Source organism: Saccopteryx leptura, chromosome 1 (assembly GCF_036850995.1).
Source record: "Saccopteryx leptura isolate mSacLep1 chromosome 1, mSacLep1_pri_phased_curated, whole genome shotgun sequence".
Taxonomy (NCBI): domain Eukaryota; kingdom Metazoa; phylum Chordata; class Mammalia; order Chiroptera; family Emballonuridae; genus Saccopteryx; species Saccopteryx leptura.
This window is the reverse complement of record NC_089503.1, coordinates 383,255,164-383,270,136: the sequence shown is the minus strand read 5'-3', so window position 1 is coordinate 383,270,136 and position 14,973 is coordinate 383,255,164. Positions and strand designations below refer to the sequence as shown.

The following is a 14,973-nucleotide window of genomic DNA, read 5'->3' as shown; positions in this document are numbered from 1 at the left end:
AGCAAGGGGTCACTGGCTCTGCTGTCGCCACCCCCCCCCACCCCCGGCAAAGCACGCTAGAAAGCAACAAATGAACAACTAAGGTGCCACAATGAAGAATTGATGCTTCTCATCTGTCTCCTTTCCCATCTGTCCCTCTCTCTTTCTATCACTAAAAACAACAACAACAACAAAACAAAAACACAGTGGCAACCACAAGCATTTATTTGCTCACAATTCTACAGTTTAGGCAGGGGTTCATTGGGGGTGGTTTGTCCCCATTGTGGCTTCAACTGGGGAAGCTGAACTGGGACTGAAAGATCACCTTTCAATGTGGTCCCACCCACACGGCTGGCATGTTGATGCCAGCTGTCAGCTAGGAGGTCAGCTGGACCCATTTGGGGGGGCGGCCCTCTGTTGTCTTGCATGTGGCCTTTCCACGTGACTTCTCACGGCGTGGTGATCTCAGAGTACCATACTCATACTTCTCACATGTAGCTCCAGGTCCCTGGGGGTTAGGCTTAAAACAGGCACAGGGCTACCTTTGTCCCATTCTGTTGGCTAAAAGAGGTACACGGCAGACATGCTCAAGGGGAGGCAACTACGAAAGAATGTGCATCCCCAGAGCTCTGCTGCATTGGGTGCCACAGACTTCCACAAACCACAACCACCCGCAGCCACGTGGCCAAGCCTCCGGCAGGCCATGCTACAATAACAGATCACCCGCACATTTCAGTGCCTTTCTCCTGACAAAGGGCTACTTCTTTTTCACGTACATATTCCACACAGGTTGGTGGGGTGCTCTGCTCCACAGAGTCACTCAGGAAGAACACAGGCTGATGGAGGCTCCACCATGTTGAGATGAGACCCCACGTTTGCCACAGCCATGGAGGACAGAAGGGCTGACAAATTTTACCTGGTCTCAGCCCTGATGAGACAATGTCACCTACGCTTACATTTCATTGGCTAGAACGAGTCACATGATGACCCCATCTTACCAGCAAGAAGGTGCTGGGAAATGTAGAAGAGCACACAGAAAAATGGGTGCACCTTACTGTTCTGGCCACGTGTGATAAAACGATTGGAAACAAAGAAAAGTTCAATGTAAAATTCTAGGGCGTGTTTACTTCGAGGTAGGAGTGGAAAGGTCAGGATAGGAGATAAATGCACAAGAAGGTGTCAGGAGAATTTGTAAAGGCAGAGAAGCCTAAGCTCAGAGTCCAGGCTGAAAATGGCCCTTCTATAAACATTCACTGAGCTCCAGCTGAAGCTGCTAGGCCTCAAAGGTACAAAGATGAATTAATATGGGCTCGTCCCCTCCAGGTTCCCAGCTCAGGTGATGCAGTAGGCACATACACCAAGCAGGCCGGCAAAACCCAGTGGAGTGGATTGCTCACCAGGAGCTCTAGGAGCCAGAGGAAGCTCTGAGAAGGCCTCCTCCAGAGGGTCATGTAAGTTGGGCCATGAAGGATCAATAGGAGTTCAACCAGTGGAAAAAGAAAAAAGCTGGTCAGTCGTTTCAGGAAGAGGAAGTAATATGTGCAAACCCTTCACTCCTCCGCTGGCCCATATTCACTGCATTTCCTCATGCCTTCCAGTCCCTCGATGATCTGATCAGCTTCTTCACATCCCGCACCCCAGAACCCTCTGCAGAACTCACACACTCATTCTCCCTGCTGGCTGTTGGGAGTGTTGACTGCTAATGCTTACACCTGAGTCCTTTTTTTTAGGAACCAGCAACAGATAAGGGAGCTGTCTTGCCCAAGGTCATTAACCCCCCCCCACTCCAGGGGAGCCACATCCCAATGACTAGAGGAAGCAGGGGGACGAGGCCCTGCTCCCCTTGCTTCAATTCAGGGGACTCTGCAGGACCAGCCTAGCTCTAGAGCTCCCTATGGAATTACCTGAGGACCCTTTCCGGGGTCCAGCCTCCGTCTCAGGCCAATCCTGCTTCCTTTATACCTGTCTCTCTCCACAAGGATCGGTTGTGCATGCACTCCCCAAGAAACGACCTTCAGGCAAAGCTCCACTTCAGAGTGAGCATTCTGAGGAACCTACCAAAGATAGCACCAAAGTGCAAATGATGACTCAGTTTCAATGGATGCCTTTGTTGGAGGTACTGGTAGATCAGTAATAACAGTTAATATTCATAGAGTGATTTCTATGTGCCAGACACGGTGCTAAGCACTTTGCCTAAGTGATCATATTTAATAAAAAACAGAATTGTGCCAAAGGAATGAATTTCTCATGGTGAAATTTCAGGCTTAGGCAAAGTGAAATTTCCAGCATAGGGACGCTGGCTAGAAGTGTTCGTGTAGCACAAATCCTGTCACCGATTTCTCTGCCTCTCTGTATGGTCAGTCTTGATCTTTGTCCTGGCTGGGTCAAGTCCCCAGTGGTCAGGGTTGGGACTCCCAATCTCATTCTTCCTTAAAAAAAAAAAAAGGAGGGCTTCTTCTGGTTAGTAATGTAATATCTCTGTTCTGCCTCTTTTCTGGGGTCTCACTTCTTGGGAGCCAGTATGGAGGTAAATTCCTCTGAAAGCCAACTGCCCCAATTTGGGACTCCCCGAGCCTTTTCTGAGAAATGGTGACATTGTCTCCAGCACTTCCTCTCTCTTCTTGGGAAGTTCCTGCAGCTACCATTGAGTCCTCCTCACATCCTCCTTTTGCAGGCTTGAGCTTTCCACTTTTTCTTTCCGTCCTCCGCTCCCTCCCAGGTGGGGGCTGATCTGGACCGTCCTGCCCCCTAGGCTGAGCCTGGCCCCAGCCCGGAGCCGCCCGCTTTCTGGGAGCATGCCCAGGCAGAGGCTGTGGCCCTGACCGGCGACTGGCCCTCAGGAACATGTCCCAGCATGTCGAGACCTGGCACAGAAGAAGCCGATGGCTATTTTGTCTTTGGGGCTGCCTGCTTTGGGGGGTGGAGGAAGAAGAGGATAGTAGGAGACAGGAGACCCCCCCCAGAGACCCCAGGAAGACCTTGGTCTGATTTATTCTGAATAGAATATGTGGTTTTCAGCATATCCCTTGAGACTGGCCTGAGAGCTGTTGTGTGCACACACCTGTGTGTGTATGTGTGCATGGGAGTCAGATTTCCTGTAAGACTTCTTACAACTTGCCCCTTTGCCCTTCATAAAGAAGTCCTTTTTTTTTTTTTTTTTGTATTTTTCTGAAGTTGGAAATGGGGAGGCAGTCAGACAGACTCCTGCATGTGCCCCACTGGGATCCACCTGGCACACCCACCAGGGGGCAATGCTCTGCCCCTCTGGGGCGTCGCTCTGTTGCAACCAGAGCCATTCTAGCACCTGAGGCAGAGGCCACAGAGCCATCCCCAGCACCCAGGGCCAACTTTGCTCCAATGGAGCCTTGGCTGCGGGAGGGGAAGAGAGAGAGACAGAGAGGAAGGAGAGGGGGAGGGGTGGAGAAGCAGATGGGCGCTTCTCCTGTGTGCCCTGGCCGGGAATCGAACCCGGGACTCTCGCACACCAGGCCGACACTACCACTGAGCCAACCGGCCAGGGCCAAGAAGTCCTACTTTACGAACATGTCTGGCTACACATTCAGGTGTATGGTGGGAGACACTTAGTAGGTGCTTTATAAATATTGTTGAATTCTGTTGTGGGGGTGGTTCCCAACAACAACAGCAAAAAAATAATTATTTCATTGTGAGACTCTGTGCCATGAAACTGTAAGTAGTTCAATACAAGCCTTCATTAAAAAAATTCCCCCAAAGTAAACAGTCAGACAATGTCAAGTCTATTTGAAATGCCTGAGAGCCCGGGGTATTCAAGGCAGCAGGAGGATGTGCCTGTCTTCTGTTGGCCTTTGGACAACCCAGTCTCGGGTGGTGCGGGGCTGTGTGTGTTGGGGGGCGGGCAAAGGGGGAAGAAGGATTTTTGTCCTCCCTCGAGGTCAGCTGTGTTAGAGGAAGAAGACTGGGCATGTCCGGGCAGAGATTTCCAGACAGTGAACAGCCCTTAGACGTCAATTAATGTGGCTGCTCTCAGCCTGGAGTCTATTTTTAGTGGGATTTCTGTTCAGATTTACACTGTCCTCAGCAATTTCTTTTTAAAAGCAGAAACGGCAAATGTTTTAGGTGAAGGAAGGGGACAAAGGTGGGGTCCAGGGTGGGCTCAGGGTGTGGAGGTTGGTGGGAACAGACGGGCACTTGGCTTGCTTCTGTATCTGTTAGATGCACCAGGGGACGTTTCCAGAATTGTTATTCATCAGCGTCACCTCCTTAGGCTGCCTGGAAATGAGGGGTCCTGAGTGTTCCCCTCATTCTCAAGCCTCCGAAATAGAGAGGGCAACAAGCACAGAGCTCTGGGTGGGAATCAAAACGCCCGTGCTCCAGCCATGGCCATCTGTTGGCTGCGTGCTCTGAGTAAGGTCACTGAACTTCTCCGAGCCTCAGTTTCCCTGGCAGTGTCCGGGGGCTGTGTGGGGTATATCCAGGAGATAGCCCATTCCCCAAGTCCTTCTCCTCTTCCTAGCCATCAAACCTGTGGCCACCACACAGGTTTCTTCCACTGAGCTGAGAGAGGTGGGAGTAGGGAGTGAGGAGCAGGGTGCAGGGAGGTTTGTTCAATGCACGATTTCTCCCTGGAGACCAGGATTCCCCTTTCTGAGAAGCGTCCCCAGTTTCGTCCTTTCTGGAGGCAGTGCCAAGCAACAACTCTGCATCGCTTCGTTCTGTGGGCCCCGTCTGTGAACTAAAGGGGACCGCACCTGCTGCAAGCTCTGTTGGGGTGTCTGGGTGCCCCCGGGGCTTGGGGAGAGGTGGTCTAGTGAGGGATACGTGGCAATAATGGTGGTGTCATGTGGGGCTTTTCTGGGAATTGCAAAGCCAGGTAATTATTGTTATTTGTGGATTTTAATTTATTATTAATGCCACTCTTTGTGATCTTTTCACAGCCAGAAAAGGGGCTTATCCTAACAGCGCTATCCCTCCTGGGGAGTGCCAATTTACTCCCCAAGCAGAAAGCCCATACTTGTGGCTCAGTTCTCGGTGGTGGTGGGGGGGGTGGTGGGGGGGTGTTCAAGCGCGCGACCCGGAGGCGCGGTGCGGGGAGGAGGAAACCTCGGTACTGCAGGACGCGAGGCTGGTATCCGAGGACCTCGGGCACAGCCTGGTGCGGAGGAGGGGCCGGTGTCCCGGGGGAGGGCGGTCCCAGGCTCTGTGAGCTGAGAAGGCGGTTCCGCCTCCAAAATCAGAAACATAAAAGGGCGGTGCGATCGGCGGCACCCGAGTCGGTGGCTTGGAGAGCTGGAGCTGGTCGCGGATTCGCCGACGCACAGAGACCCTCAGAGGTGAGGGAGCGGTGGCCAGCAAGGACGGACCCCGGGCTGGCGGCTGGGAGCTGAGCCGAGCGTGTCCGAGTGTGTCCGCGGGCGTGTGGGCGTCGCGGGCGTGTGTGTTGTGTCCACAGGTGAATGACGTGCGTGGATCAGTGCGTGGGTCTCGGTTTTGTTCTCATGGATGTCTGGAAGTGCGCGTGTGACAAGAGTTGGGATGTGCCGGAGACACGGGCGGGGAGAGGGACAGGGCGACCAGGGATCCCTTGCCACGATCCCGTCCGGGTGAAACGCGGTTGTGGCGAGGAAGGCGTGGATGGGGCGAGGCTGGCTCGCGGCGTGGGGATGAAGCCGCTGTCCACGGAGGAGGCGGAGGGGCGGGACGCCCAGAGCAGCAGGTTCATCTGGGATCCGCTCCCGGACCAGCCGCTCGCGGATCCGCCCGCGCCCAGATCTCTGAGGTCTGGGGCCCCGACGCCACCCGGCTGGACGCTAAGGTGAGCGCGGGCTGTGCCCCCAGCTCTCGGGAACACGCCGGGACATGTCCCTTAAGGGCCAGCGAGGAGGTGACTCATGGTGACAAGGAGACCCCAGGGAACGGGCTGGGTGAGGTCAGAACACCGCCCGGGCTGCGGGACAGCGGCGCCCCAGAGGTCCCCTTCCTTGTCCTCCGGGATCTCTGTTGTCGTCCACCCCCACCACCATCAGTACAGTGACCTATTTGGCTGGCACAAAGTGTTCCCAGGGAAGCCGGGACACCGGGAGGTCCAGAAACGGGTGTCCGGTCCCACCCCGCGTACCCAGAGCCACGGCCCCGCGCTGGGTGGGCTCGCAGTCGCCTGTCAGGTCGGGAAGCGCTGGAGTCCCACCCACCTCTGGAAGACCCCAGCCCAGCGTGCCCTCCGGTCGGGGCGCAGAGGATTCCCTCCCTGCGCAGCGACGGGGCGTGCGGTCCGCGCCCGGTGGGAGGTGGGGTGGGGTCGCAACTTGGAGGGGTGAGGCTTCCCGGGGCGCGACGCTGCTGCGGGCCTTTGTCCGCAGTATCCGGGGGCTTGGGGCGCCCCGAACCCAGTCCAGAATCCCCTTTCCGAGGACGGCAGGGCTGAGCCGAGAAGGAGGGCGACTCGCCCTTGGGGTGCCGCCGCCCAGTCGCGGGCCCTCGGGGACACTGCGCCCTCCTCCTTCGGAAAAAAAAAAAAAATCTTGGAACTGGGTTTGTTTGGCACGTTAGGGCGTCCAGGCAGCGCCCGCCCTCCGAGTCGCGTTTCGGGGAGGGCTTTCGAGCGGTTTTGTTATCTTTGCTCCCGTCTATTTTTATTTTCCGGGGATCTGACTCATCCCGTGCTTTGGGCGTGGAGACAAGGTGGAGGGACCAGATCCCCGAGCGCCTGTGCGTGCGCGAGTGTGTGCGTGCGGGTGTGTGTGTGTGTCTCTGTGTGTGTGAGACAGAGATGGCGCGAGAGCGCGCGGTTTCCCAACAGTGGCGGGGCTGGGTCAGTGTGACGTGTTCACGGCCCGGTCCCCTCCCTGTCGCCCCCTCCCCAGCTGAGAGTGACGCGCAGCGGGAGTGGAAGCTAAGTTTTGGCGGGCAGCGAGTACTTTGCAGGAACTGACTCATCACAACTCCCTCCTGCAGTCCGAGGCTCTGCCCACGCACCTCCCACTCGAGCGTGATTTCCTGGAGACTAGCACCCCCTTCCGGCCCCGACGTGAACAGCGCACATGCCTTCCAGCGGAACGCGGCTTCACCCGCCTTGCTTCCCGCCGCTGCGCCTGGGCTCATCCCAGGTCGCTCCCCGCCCCCTGCCCTCCAACTCCCACTAAGAAGAGCACTCCATTGGTTCAACAGTGTTTACTGAGTGCTTCCTATTTACTTGGGAATTAAAATTGGTTGAAGTCTGAAGCAGGAAGGCCAAAGAAAAAAGCTATTCTGTTACTTGTTTGCAAAACAAGGGTTTGTGTTTGTGACCGTCTTCTGAGCTGGGAATTATGATAACGTGCTCAAGAGTAGATGTTGATGGGGCCCGGATGAGAGCCATAAAGGAAAGGGTAGTGTAAGGAGAGACGGTCCCGGCCTGAATTCCAGCCCCATCTTCAGCTCCTAGAAGCCAAGGAATATCCAGCTTTCTTGTGCTGGGAGGCACTGAGACCTAGAATGTCCATTTCAGCGTCCTGTGTGTCCCCTCTGGTACACCCATCTGGGGAATTGCCAAATACTTGCTTAAATTCCCTTCTATTTGAATCAAGTTGGTCTGGGGAGGAATGGATCTATTGATCTACATTTTGATAAAGTTCCCCAAGTGATTCTGATAGGCCTTTCTGGTTTGGAAACCTTAAAATTAGTGAGGGAGTAGAGTTCAACACCAGAGCACAGAACTCAGGGCAAGTAGACCTGGGTTCAAATCCTGCATGTGTATGTGTGAGCTGTGTGACCTTGGGGGAGTTACTTAACTGCTCTGAGCCTTGGTTGCCTCTTCTGTTAAAAAGCGAGAGAAAGAGAGAGCTAATATACCTGCTTGTTAGGAAAATTAATATTGTGAACTTCTTAGAACAGCCCTGGTACATAAAAATGTATATATGTAAATTTTCATCTTTGCCTGAAGACAGCGAGTAAAAATTATTTGAAGGCTCTGCAGTGTGTAACTCCTCTATGGGCAGTGGCCTTTGATCTTTTTTAGCCCTATGGTTTGGGGGCAAGTATCATATCTCTGTGAACTCCTGCCCTTTAAACTTGATCTGAGGTTTCTCAGTCCCTCCCCTCCCCTTCAGCTGTGATGTGGGCTGCACTTACTGTGAGAGGTGGAAGGCTGAGTGGTAGGTGTGTCATGGGGTCCAGGGCTTCCTGCCCCAGGAGATCCCTCTGCAGAGCACCCTCAGAACCTGCAAATCAGGACTTGTCCCAGAAAAACCCAGTCCCTGCCAGTGTGGAGCGTCTGCTGAGCCCTGGAGTCAGGCCAGAGCCGGGCTGGTCGCTGCTATGGCGCCCCTGGCTCTCCCTCTCCTGAAGTGGGAGGAGAGGAACCTGGTCAACTGGCTGCCTTTCGTTTTCTTTGCCTGCCAAACGGGTTCTTTGGATGCAGGCAACATGGGGCAGGGGCTTCAAGGCTGTCTAGACTGTAGATCACCAGGTGGGCCTGGCAGGATGTGGCTCAGCCCGGGAGAAACCATGGCTCTGCCCTGCCCTGCCCAGCTCCTCCTGAGCCCCACCCAGCCCACTTGCCTGATGACATCCTTGTGAAAGGCCCTCAGCCTACAGCACCTGTCAGCTGCTGTCTGGGGGGGGGGGGGGGGGCTCAGCCAGAACTGAAGGCGAAGAGAACAATAATACTTCTGTTTTCTAAGCACTTTTTTCTATATACCAGGTGCTGCTGCTCTAAGCACATTCCCTACGCAGCTAATCTTCACATCTGTCCTCCGAGACATTTACGATTCTTGTCTCCATTTTATAGACAAGGAAAATAGTGTCCAGAGAAATTAAACCACTTGTCCAGGGTCAACCAGCAGAGCCTGGATTCCAACCCAGGCAGTCCAACCCCTCTTAACCGCAAGATACAGCCCGTCAATTCTGCTTCAGCTGCCTTGCCTAGAGGGACTCCCTGACCAATCGATGGCTTGATCATGCTTCGAAAACCATGCTCTTGAAACTGTCACAAAACCCCATTTTACAGACCAGAAAACTGAGGCCCAGAAACATTAAGTGACTTTTTAAAGTCTATAGTCAGCAGCAAAAGTAGGCCTAGATCCCAGGTGTTTCTACCCAAAAGTCCAGGGTACTTTTATGTTAGAGCAGGGTTACCCCACATGGGCACCTGAGTAGGGAATTCAGCCTGCCCATTCATTTGGGCACTGACCTCCTGGCCAAGCATGGGAAACTGCTGGACTTGCAATTCACACGTACTTGGGGCATTCGCACCCAGGAGAGACACCTCATGGGGGAGGAAAGTAAATTTATTTTAACTGATAATACCTGATGGTAAACAGGCCCCTGATCCTGGCTATTGCAGTAAACTTTGTTGACATAGCTTGCCCTTCATCTGCTTGCTCTGCCAGTCACCTTGGGTGTCATGTGGGCTGAGCTCTGTCCCCACGCAGTGTCTGTGGGTTGGACGCTCTCCCCCTCCTGTTCTAGTAGGAAGATCTCACCCTAGCAAAGCCTGGCCTGGTAGGGGAAGGTTCAATCTCCCGAGTGACCAGGGTCTTTCTTGTGTCTCAGCTGCAGGTGCCATGTCGGAGCCGCCCCGGGATGCCCACCCCATTCCCCGCGGCAGCAAGGCCTGCCGTCGCCTCTTCGGCCCAGTGGACAGTGAGCAGCTGCAGCGAGACTGCGACGCGCTAATGGCCAGCTGCGTGCAGGAGGCCCGTGAGCGGTGGAACTTTGACTTTGTCACTGAGACACCGCTGGAGGGCGACTTCGCCTGGGAGCGCGTGCGGGGCCTGGGCTTCCCCAAGCTCTACCTGTCCTCGGGGCCCCGGGGGGCCCAGGACAGCCTGGGAGGAAGCAAGCGGCCCAGCGGCTCACCTGCTCTGCTGCAGGGGACGGCGCAGGAGGACCACGTGGACCTGTCACTGTCCTGCACCCTTGTGCCTCGCTCCCCTGAGCCACCTGAGGGGTCCCCTAGCACCTCTCAGGGCAGAAAACGGCGGCAGACCAGCATGACAGGTGAGGGCAAATGCAGGGAATGTCACGGCAAGGGACCAAGACTCAGAACTCATGCTGCAAGGGCTAAACCGTCTGGTCCAGCTTGTTCATTAGGAGGGGACACTGGCCCAGAGAGGGGAAGTTGCCTGAGGTCATACAGCAAGCCTGCAGCTAAGACCAACTACAATAGCTGTCATTTATTGGGAACGCTTATGAAATGCCAGGCCCTTCATTAAGTTTCTAAGGTGGGTTTCATTTAGTCTGTATAGCAATCCATAAGTCATTCTTGCCACCTTTTTTTTTTTTTCATTTTTCTGAAGCTGGAAACAGGGAGAGACAGTCAGACAGACTCCCGCATGCGCCCGACTGGGATCCACCTGGCAGGCCCACCAGGGGCGACGCTCTGCCCACCAGGGGGCAATGCTCTGCCCATCCTGGGCATCGCCATGTTGCAACCAGAGCCACTCTAGCGCCTGAGGCAGAGGCCACAGAGCCATCCCCAGCGCCCGGGCCATCTCTGCTCCAATGGAGCCTTGGCTGCAGGAGGGGAAGAGAGAGACAGAGAGGAAAGCGCGGCGGAGGGGTGGAGAAGCAAATGGGCGCTTCTCCTGTGTGCCCTGGCCGGGAATCGAACCCGGGTCCTCCGCACGCTAGGCCGACGCACTACCGCTGAGCCAACCGGCCAGGGCCGCCACCTTTTATTTTTTTAAGTGAGAGGAAGGGAAATAGACCCCTGCCTGCGCCCCACTGGATCCACCGGCAGGCACCTGAGTCTGACACTTGACCAACCGAGCCACTGGCTGCAGGAGGGAAAGAGAGAGAGAAGGGGGAGAGAAAGGGAAAGAGAAGCAGATGGTCACTTCTCATGTGTGCCCTGACCAGGGATCAAACCTGGGATGTACGCAGGCCGAGCTGATGCTCTATCCACGGAGCCAACCAGCCAGGGCCCGCCACCCTCTTATAGGCATGGAAACAAGCTTCAGAGAGGTAGAATGATTTTCCTAAGGTCATGCAGTGAATTTGGAATGAAGAGAAAACTGATGATGATAATAATTTCCTGGCTGCCCTATCCAAACTTAACTCCCCTTCCACCATCACACACACACACACACACACACACACACACACACACACATACACTCTCTCTCTCTCTCTCTCTCTCTCTCACACACTCTTCCTGTCCCTCTGCCCGTTTTTTTTTTTTTGTTTTTTTTTTTTTGTATTTTTCTGAAGCTGGAAATGGGGAGAGACAGTCAGACAGACTCCCGCATGCACCCGACCGGGATCCACCCGGCACGCCCACCAGGGGCCACGCTCTGCCCACCAGGGGGCGATGCTCTGCCCCTCCGGGGCGTCGCTCTGTTGCGACCAGAGCCACTCTAGCGCCTGGGGCAGAGGCCAAGGAGCCATCCCCAGTGCCCGGGCCATCTTTGCTCCAATGGAGCCTCAGCTGCGGGAGAGGAAGAGAGAGGCAGAGAGGAAGGAGAGGGGGAGGAGTGGAGAAGCAGATGGGCGCTTTTCCTGTGTGCCCTGGCCGGGAATCAAACCCAGGACTTCTGCACGCCAGGCCGACGCTCTACCACTGAGCCAACTGGCCAGGGCCAGCTCTGTCCGTTTTGATACTTTTTACTGTCAGCAGCTACTTCCTCATCTTGATACTGTCTGTCTCCCCACCAGGATATTATCTCCATGAGACAGGGCTCAGTTTGTATAACTCGTGTTCATTGTTGAATCCTTAGCACCTAGAATGGTGTCTGGCACATAGTAGGTGCTTGATAATGAATGAGTGATACTGACATCTGAGCACTTCCTAGGCCAGGACCTAGACCAAGACCTTTATAGGGAGTATTCCATCTAATCCATAGAGCAGCATAGCGGCGTCACCCTCATTTACAGGTGAGGAAACTGAGGCTCCGTGAGGTGTAGCTAAGAATCTCACAGCAGACTTGTAGCCGGGTCAGAACTAACAATAAGCATAGTAATAATAGCTAGCATGTGTATGGCCCGGGCATGGTGCTGAACACTTTTCGTGGCGGAGCTAATGGTACCCTTAGGGCAGTGCGGTTGGACAGAACTCGGCTGTGATGCGGGCTCACAGTGAGCACACCAGCCACATGGAGCTGCTGGGTACTCGACATGTGGCTGGTGGGACTAAGGAAGTGAATTTTTATTTGATTTGATTTTAGTTCATTTACATGACTCCATAGGACCGGTGGCTACGGTACTGGGCAGCTTGGGTTAGAGCGGGCGCAGGGATGTGGGTCCCATTATCAATCACATCTGTGAAAGGGGATGCCCTGCAAACACCCCGGGAGATGGGCGTGGAAGGTTGCCAGAGCACTTCCCTGTCCTTGGCAATGGGCCCTTTTAGCCCTAGCGAGAGGGAGAGGTCCCGGGCCCCTCTGCAGTGCACCTGGGCTGGCCAGCTCCCTGCCAGGCGTCCTCCTGGCCCGGCTAACGTCTGTTCTCTCTCCTCAGACTTCTATCACTCCAAACGCCGGCTGATCTTCTCTAAGAGGAGGCCCTGACCGCCCGCTGGAAGCCTCTTGCTCCTGGAACCCCGGAGGGTGGGGCCCGCCGGCCCTCTCTACATCTTCTATCTCAGTCCTTCTGTTTGTGTGTTTTAATTATTATGTCTGTTTTAATTTAAACTCCTCCTCATGTACATAACCTGCTCACCCACCGCCCTCCTACCCCTGCCGGCCGCTGGCATTAGAATTATTTAAAGAAAACATTAGACGGCAGGCAGGCTTATTAGATTGCCAGGTATTTTTATTCTACAAACCGTTATTTAAAACCTCCTCCTTCTCTCCCAGAGTAAGGTGGGGCTGTCGTGCCCCTCCCCGGCTGGGTGGTGCTCTCTGGAGGGGCGTGGCTCCCTCTGTTCGCTGTCTTCGCAGATGGTGTGAGACAGGAGACCCTGCTTCGTTGTCAGACCCAAATTCCTTATCATTTGAGAAGAGATAGCACTTTGACCAGGGGGAACCAGCAGAGTGTGGGGGGTATCATCCAAACTTTGAAGTCCCTTCGCCTCCTCTAAGGTCGGGCAGGGTGACTTGGAAGTGGACACAGCCTGGAACAGGGCAGGGGACCGGCACCCTCTTGGCCCTGATACCCCACTCTGTGCTGGAGGGCATCGGGAAAGGAAGGTCCCCTAGCAAACCACCCGCCTCCCCTCGTCCCCCCCGCCCCGTGGCCCACGGGGAGCCAGCCATGGGCTTTGGCTTCCACTCTGTTGGTTTCACCAGGACTTTTCTAGGAGCCCCGGACACCCCCCTTTTCCAGCTGGGCTCTCAAGTGTCCCTTGGCGCCTCTCCCCTCTTCCACATCCTCCCTCAGCCCGGGGTGGTCGCCCTGGGGTGCGTGCCTCCCAGCTCCGTGGACGGGCAGGAAAAGGGCACACTGGGAGTAGGTTCCCGGTTCTACCTCAGGCCGCTGGAACAGCGCGCGCCCCCTCCTCTCAGCTCTGGGGCAGGGGTCCCGGGTGGTCGGACAGGCCCCCTCGAGTGGGGATCTCTCCGTGGGGGGGGGATGTGGGTGGGGGAGCAGAGTTCTCTAGGAGGGAGGGTGTGACACTGGCCCCTGGAACCCATCCCGGAACCTTCCCCAATTGCCCCGCCCTTCCCCCATTTCATTGCACTTTGAAAAGCCTCCGAACAAGGGAGTCGGGTGTTTTCAATGGTGGGAGTAGGCAAAGCCTCGGATCAGGCTGGCCAAGTGGGCTGACACGGGCCTGGGAGTTGTGAGTTGTCTTTCCTGGCACTGAACTTGGAGCCCCTTAGAGGGAGGCATCGAAGCACTTAGTGGGTCTGCCCCGAACACCTTCCAGCTCCCGTAACATCCGAGCCCGGACCGTTCTCTCCTGGCTCCCCGTGTTGTACGTCTTCGTTCTCCTGTCTTTACCTAGACTGTACACCTCTCAAGGGCAGGGACCACGTCCTGATTGCTCTGTGTCCTTCACAACCCCCCCCCCCCAACACACACCCCAGTGCTGAGTATACAGCAGGTGCTTAATAAATTTCTCTTGGTGACTTTACTTGTAAATATACCTTGTTATTTTTTTTTTTAAAGTAAAAGTAGGCAGAGCTTTTTATGGTTGTTTTTGTCATTTTAAAAGTAAGCATTTGAATTTTAAAAAATGCAAAAAGCTGAGCAAACAAACTTAGAAGGACCATGAGGCAAAAAACACACAAGAACAAAATAAAAACAGTAAGTCAAAACACCTCTGCAAAGATCACCACTATCAATATTTTGCTTGGTTGCGCGGTCTCATTTTAGTAGAGAACATATTGTAGCTTGACACCATGACTCATCAGGGAAATGCAAATGAAAAGCACAGTAAGGTACCACTAAGCTCCTACCAGAACAAGTAAGATGAAAACGGTTGACAATGCAAAGTGTCGATAAGGGTATGGAGCAACTGGAACTCTCATACCTTGCTGGTGGAAATACATTTCAACTACTTTGGAAAACTGACAATATCTTATAAAGATACCTCCCTTCCTGCTTACCTCATGACCCAGGAATTCTATTCCTGTGTTTGTTCTCAAGAGAAATGAGCACAGGTTGCCACCAAAAGGCATGTTCATTGCAGCATTGTTCTTAACAGACCCAAACTGGAAACAACCGAAATGTTCATAACAGAAGAGTAAATCTGTCACTTGTGTATCTTTATATAGTGGAATACTATACAACATTAAAAAAACAAAATATTGTTACACTCATGTTCTGATGATCTGTTCATAATTAACCACCCCTCAACTTTGTGGCTTAAAACAATTTATATGCTGGCCCTGGCCGATTGGCTCAGTGGTAGAGCATCGGCCTGGCATGCAGAAGTCCCGGGTTTGATTTCTGGCCAGGGCACACAGGAGAAGCGCCTATCTGCTTCCCCACCCCTCCCCCTCTCCTTCCTCTCTGTCTCTCTCTTCCCCTCCCGCAGCCAAGGCTCCATTGGAGCAAAGATGGCCCGGGCGCTGGGGATGGCTCCTTGGCCTCTGCCCCAGGCGCTAGAGTGGCTCTGGTGGCAACAGAGCGACACCCCGGAGGGGCAGAGCGTCG

At 54.5% G+C, this 14,973-nt stretch overlaps 1 protein-coding gene across 4 annotated transcripts; it reads left to right on the top strand.

The window, feature by feature from the left end:
- The first annotated feature begins 5,174 nt into the window (after positions 1-5,174).
- CDKN1A (cyclin dependent kinase inhibitor 1A) lies at positions 5,175-13,956 on the top strand. 4 transcript variants are annotated; one of them, XM_066359533.1, is made up of 4 exons: positions 5,175-5,288; positions 6,910-7,061; positions 9,487-9,933; positions 12,391-13,956. In XM_066359533.1, exons 3-4 carry the CDS (start codon positions 9,498-9,500, stop codon positions 12,438-12,440), a joined length of 486 nt encoding a protein of 161 aa, XP_066215630.1. In that variant the 5' UTR covers positions 5,175-5,288; positions 6,910-7,061; positions 9,487-9,497; the 3' UTR covers positions 12,441-13,956. The 4 variants fall into 4 exon arrangements, with proteins under 4 accessions (XP_066215630.1, XP_066215628.1, XP_066215629.1 ...); XM_066359530.1 differs by lacking the exon at positions 5,175-5,288 and adding an exon at positions 5,604-5,770; XM_066359531.1 differs by lacking the exon at positions 6,910-7,061 and having other exon boundaries at positions 5,191-5,288.
- Positions 13,957-14,973: the final 1,017 nt, after the last annotated feature.